This window comes from Oculina patagonica, unplaced genomic scaffold, assembly GCF_052425735.1.
Source record: "Oculina patagonica isolate OP01 unplaced genomic scaffold, crgOcupat unplaced1270, whole genome shotgun sequence".
Classification (NCBI taxonomy): domain Eukaryota; kingdom Metazoa; phylum Cnidaria; class Anthozoa; order Scleractinia; family Oculinidae; genus Oculina; species Oculina patagonica.
In genome coordinates this window covers 1,334-5,849 of record NW_027557270.1, presented here as the reverse complement: position 1 = coordinate 5,849, position 4,516 = coordinate 1,334, and the positions used below count along the sequence as shown (strand labels likewise).

General features: G+C 39.9%; 1 protein-coding gene across 1 annotated transcript; it reads left to right on the top strand.

Annotated features, from left to right (window-relative positions):
* The first annotated feature begins 125 nt into the window (after window positions 1-125).
* On the top strand, window positions 126-4,096 carry LOC144639752 (uncharacterized). The gene is made up of 4 exons (XM_078499050.1): window positions 126-552; window positions 2,797-2,850; window positions 3,489-3,555; window positions 3,705-4,096. The coding sequence occupies exons 1-4, from the start codon at window positions 322-324 to the stop codon at window positions 3,797-3,799; spliced, it is 447 nt and encodes a 148-aa protein (XP_078355176.1). The 5' UTR covers window positions 126-321; the 3' UTR covers window positions 3,800-4,096.
* The last annotated feature ends 420 nt before the right edge of the window (window positions 4,097-4,516 follow it).

The following is a 4,516-nucleotide window of genomic DNA, read 5'->3' as shown; positions in this document are numbered from 1 at the left end:
ATATATATATATATATATATATATATATATTCCTTTTGTAAATATTTAGAGTAAAAAAAAGTTTGTTGTTGTTGTTGTTTTTGTTGCTAACTGGAGCCGTACATATATTTTTTCTTTCAGGAGCGCGCTGATACAATAGAGCCTCTTGAAGCGTTTTCAATCAGACAGTCTGAAACCCACAGGCGACGTAGTTCTTCCACAGCGACTTTACCAAAGTTCACCAGCCCGTTCCCTCCAGGAGAGCTTGTTACCTCCGGCTCCAGGCGAGTGTCAAACTTCCCTACTCCTGGCACCTCAGGACAATCTGAGACCTCACCCTCTATGGGAAGTTCTGACATCCCTGCAGCAACAGCGAGACGAGACTCGCGAAGAAGGTCCTCAATAACAGCTTCAGCGTTGGGTTCCAGTAATGCAACGCGATCGAGACGAGATTCAGTGCAGAGTGATGGTAAAAAAGGTTCAATTGGATTTGGTACCTTGGCTTCTTCTCTTGTTAAGTGGAAAATTAATACTTTAAGAGCAGCCAAAAAAGCTAAGGAGACCATTGCTAAGGTAAAGTAATCATCGTTGGACTATCGGTTCAGCTGGTCCAGGGACTATGACTAAGATAAAAATTTCCAAAGCCTAGCTATACTAACTTTAAATCAACAAATTACCAGCCTATACCGTAGCCTATACCCTGGGCTTATACAACTTCGTAAGGGTTTTTGGGTGGGCTTATAAGCGGAGGGGCTTATATTCGGGAGGGCTTATAAACGGAAGGAAAAAAACGTTTCGCAACGAGCCTCGGGAGTGTTGATCGAAATACGTTTTTAAGTTAAAAACGCACAAAAAAGCAACATTTAGCCCTGTTCAGTACTGTCATTCGGTAGAGGGGGGCTTATAACCGGGTGTATTTTTTTTGTTTCCAGGTTGATGGGCCTATAACCGGGGGGCTTATAACCGGAATTTATAAGATTGGTTCTCCATTCACTGATAGCCACAGTAGGGCGCACGTTGATCCTTTAAAAAAGGAAAAACATGTAGATGTCAGACTGCAATCCTTTAGTGTCTACTAAATTAGTCAGGCTACTCATCGTTGTTTTCTCTATGGGAGAAATAGACATTCTATTATGGGAGAAATAGACCGCGTGAGCTTTGTTCAGCTTTGTGCGTGTTGTAATTTGAGCGTCATGGCGACCTTTGCGTTACGTCGAAATTATAAGGATTTGTATGGAAAAAACGATTCTCACTTTAGTTCAAAAATGCGAATGAGTTTTCAATAAAAAAAACCCATACCTGAACTTCTCTATCATTTAACTTGTCTCCTATGTGGTTTTTGGAGAGCTTTAGCGCGATTTCACTGAGTTTTAGTTCATAAAAGAACGCTGATCGTATGTTAATTAATGGGCAGTAAGGAGGGAGGATGCGCACCCTACCTTGTGCTGCTTCACATGCGCACCCTACCTTGTGGTGCTTCACATGCGCACCCTACCTTGTGGTGCTTCACATGCCATATCATCGAATATAAAATCATTTTGAATTGTAAATCTTTAATTTTCACCCATGGCCTTTGTTACAAAGGAGCCAGCAGATTTTGGTTTTTGGCCTCTCAATTGTCCAGTTACCGAACTAATGCGGTCTTTGCTCCTTTATAAAGTTCTTAATCTACTGTAGTACTATGCGTTTGTTATTTGCTTGTGGTTGCGTATTAAAATCGATTTCTCAAACTCATTAATAATTTACTAAGTTAAAACAAAGAAAATCATAACCGTGAAGGAGGTTTGGATACCCGGGCTTCATTAGCACTAACCTGAAATCATACCCTCCCTCCCTACTACTGCTGCGGGGGAAGGAGGGCATGCATGATACATTTGCTTGTCGAAAGTCATGTAAAAAAAACAGATTCTGGTTTTTTGTCTGATTGGTCGAGAAACAATACTCAATAAAGCGGTGTGGACTGATTGGTTGTCGTATTTCAACGAGACTTCCGGTCAGAAGCTGGTAATGGCAAAGAAGAGTCACGTTTACTGCGAGGACGAGTTCTTTTCTACGTTAGCTGAAGCCCTAACAGATTTCAAGTGTAACTGTCTGAAGGCAGAACAAATAGAGTGAGCGACAATGCGTAATAATTTTGGTTCTATGAAGATGTTTTTGTTGTTCTTCGAAAACAATATTCCAGAGGTGTTGGAATGTTTACAAAAGCGACCGATCCTATCTGCCGTAAAACAGCTCTTGTCGGTGAATTCCTTTTTTTGTGTGTGTAAGCTGAAATAAAGGGACGGCATCCAGTACAACTGATAAATATATGTTCGCAAGCGCCATCTCACCTTGCTACTTAAAGCATTTTTATCTCAACACGGCGAAGTTTAAACACAGGCTGTACATATGTACAATTTTTCTCCGGACGTTTTTCGCGCCTTGTGGAAATCCGAGTCTCGAATTTGCCGCCAACTACTAGTTTATTTAAATTAGGGGGCGGCTGGCGGCCGGTTAAATAAATGTATCAGGCGTTCTTTTTTCCCTCTCGCTTTCGTAAAAAGAAAAAAGAACGCCTGATCGCAGGTTACATTAGCACAGATTTTTACGATTTTATTTTTCCATTTTTATACTCCGTAGTTTTTTGTTTCGATTGAGAATCAAACAAGAGCGATAGTGTTTCATCGGCTATCCAAACACTCGTGTTTGATATATTACTTCCGGTATATATTCGGGGTCTAGCGCTTACTTCATAAAACCCACCAGCCCATCCACTCACACGACTACAGCTACTAAATTATCCAAAGATTGCATTACATAGATTGTTTTACATTCTAGGATGCTAAACATCAGGAATTTATGGATAGAACTGCTGACCGAGTCAAGACTGAGGTATAAGAGCGCAGTGTTTCTATACCGTATTTACTCGAATAAGCGCCGCATTTGGGACAAAAAAGTTAATAAGCGCCGCATCTGGACTGCGGGGAATCGAGGAATTCCGTTAAACTAAAATAAGGCACTACAAAGCAACACTTAAACAGACTTGGAAATTCTTTTTTTATTAAAAGCGATGTTTTGCAGTTCAAAGTAATTGTTTTCCCGCTTGCATATCAGTTTTTCTGTCCAACATTCTTACAATACGTAGTTCTTTAAATGTTGTGGAGCCCGTGAATTTTCCAGGTCAGCTAGCGCTACTTCGCTCTTCAGCATGAGACGAATAATGACAATCAAGAGATGCTATTTTCAATTACTGTAAAAGATAAAATTATTTGTGGCGTCCAAATTTTAAATAAGCGCCGCCCTTGAATAAGCGCCGCACTTGAGGCGCAAAACTGAAATTTACTAAGCGCCGCGGCGCTTATTCGAGTAAATACGGTCAGAAGCTTCTGATACGGTATATACGTTCACACTTTTAGTAAAATTCTTAGTGTAGTGCTTGCTGTAAGCTTACATTTTTGGCACAACTGAACCGCTGATCAACACTTTACATGTTGTGAGCTTTACTGACTGGTACATTCTGCCCGTTTTAGCTTCCAAGGTCGTTGTTGGTCAGTATACAGGAAGAAGCGTATCCCATTATACTAAGAACAGTCCAAGGTATGAAAAAACCTAATGAAATTATTTCAGATAAAACTTACAGAAAATAATCAGGCCAAACCATTATTTAAATGAAAGCGCGACATTTGGGGTACTCTGCCGCTTTTCTATTGAACTTGTTGCTTACGATTTTTGTTTTTATTTTCCAGCTTACAGATCTCAGTTAGGAGCGAAACACAAGCTGACAGTACAAGCTTCTGACCGACTAGCAGATCTGATCCGTGACCTCAAAACTCCTTACTAAACCTACTCATAAAAATGTAGTGTCAGGAGTTATTTAATAGAATGCATATTCAGTAGTTTTTGATCAAGTACGGCAAGAAACATTAAATCCTTTTTTTTTTAAGAAACTGAAAATTGATATTAATGTACTCCAAGACTTGACCATGAAGACAGTACAGTGTAACAATTAAACCATTGTTTAAAAGATTCGTTATCTTGAGGTAACAGCGCCTTTGCCGATAAATGTTAAACACCAAACCCGAACAGCGGCCTGGCGGCAGGTAATCGAGTCCAGATTTAGAAAGAACAAAAACAAAAAACAAAAACAACCGTCTACAAACTGTGCTTTCCACATTTGTCACGAATTTAAAAGGTTCCGTTCGTTCGTCGTTGTATCGTTGTTATTTTGAGCGCTATTATTTTCCGGCAAACAGTAAACTTCAGCTTGCTGTGATACTGTTCCCTTTTTTTCGAGTATTAACCAAATTCACAGAAAAACGGAACGAACGTGAATCTACATGTACATGTACAAATAAAAGCCGGCAAAAGTGGGATTTTTGCCGACGTTTCTTGACCGATATCACCGTCAGTTGATATAATATTAACAGTCATCTTCTTTTGATTTCTTTGTCCGATGAGGCCGCTCTTCAGTTTCCTCAAACAACTCATTGAATGTGGATATAGTTGTAAAGTCCTTTTTATCCATATCTGTTAGCGCTGCGTTGCCAGGTCGTACACT

Coding starts and splice junctions, on each gene's coding strand:
- LOC144639752 (XM_078499050.1), top strand. CDS start 322: ATGGGAAGTTCTGACATCCCTGCAGCAACAGCGAGACGAGACTCGCGA. Junction 553..2,796: donor CTAAGGAGACCATTGCTAAG/GTAAAGTAATCA, acceptor TTTACATTCTAG/GATGCTAAACATCAGGAATT. Junction 3,556..3,704: donor TATACTAAGAACAGTCCAAG/GTATGAAAAAAC, acceptor TTTATTTTCCAG/CTTACAGATCTCAGTTAGGA.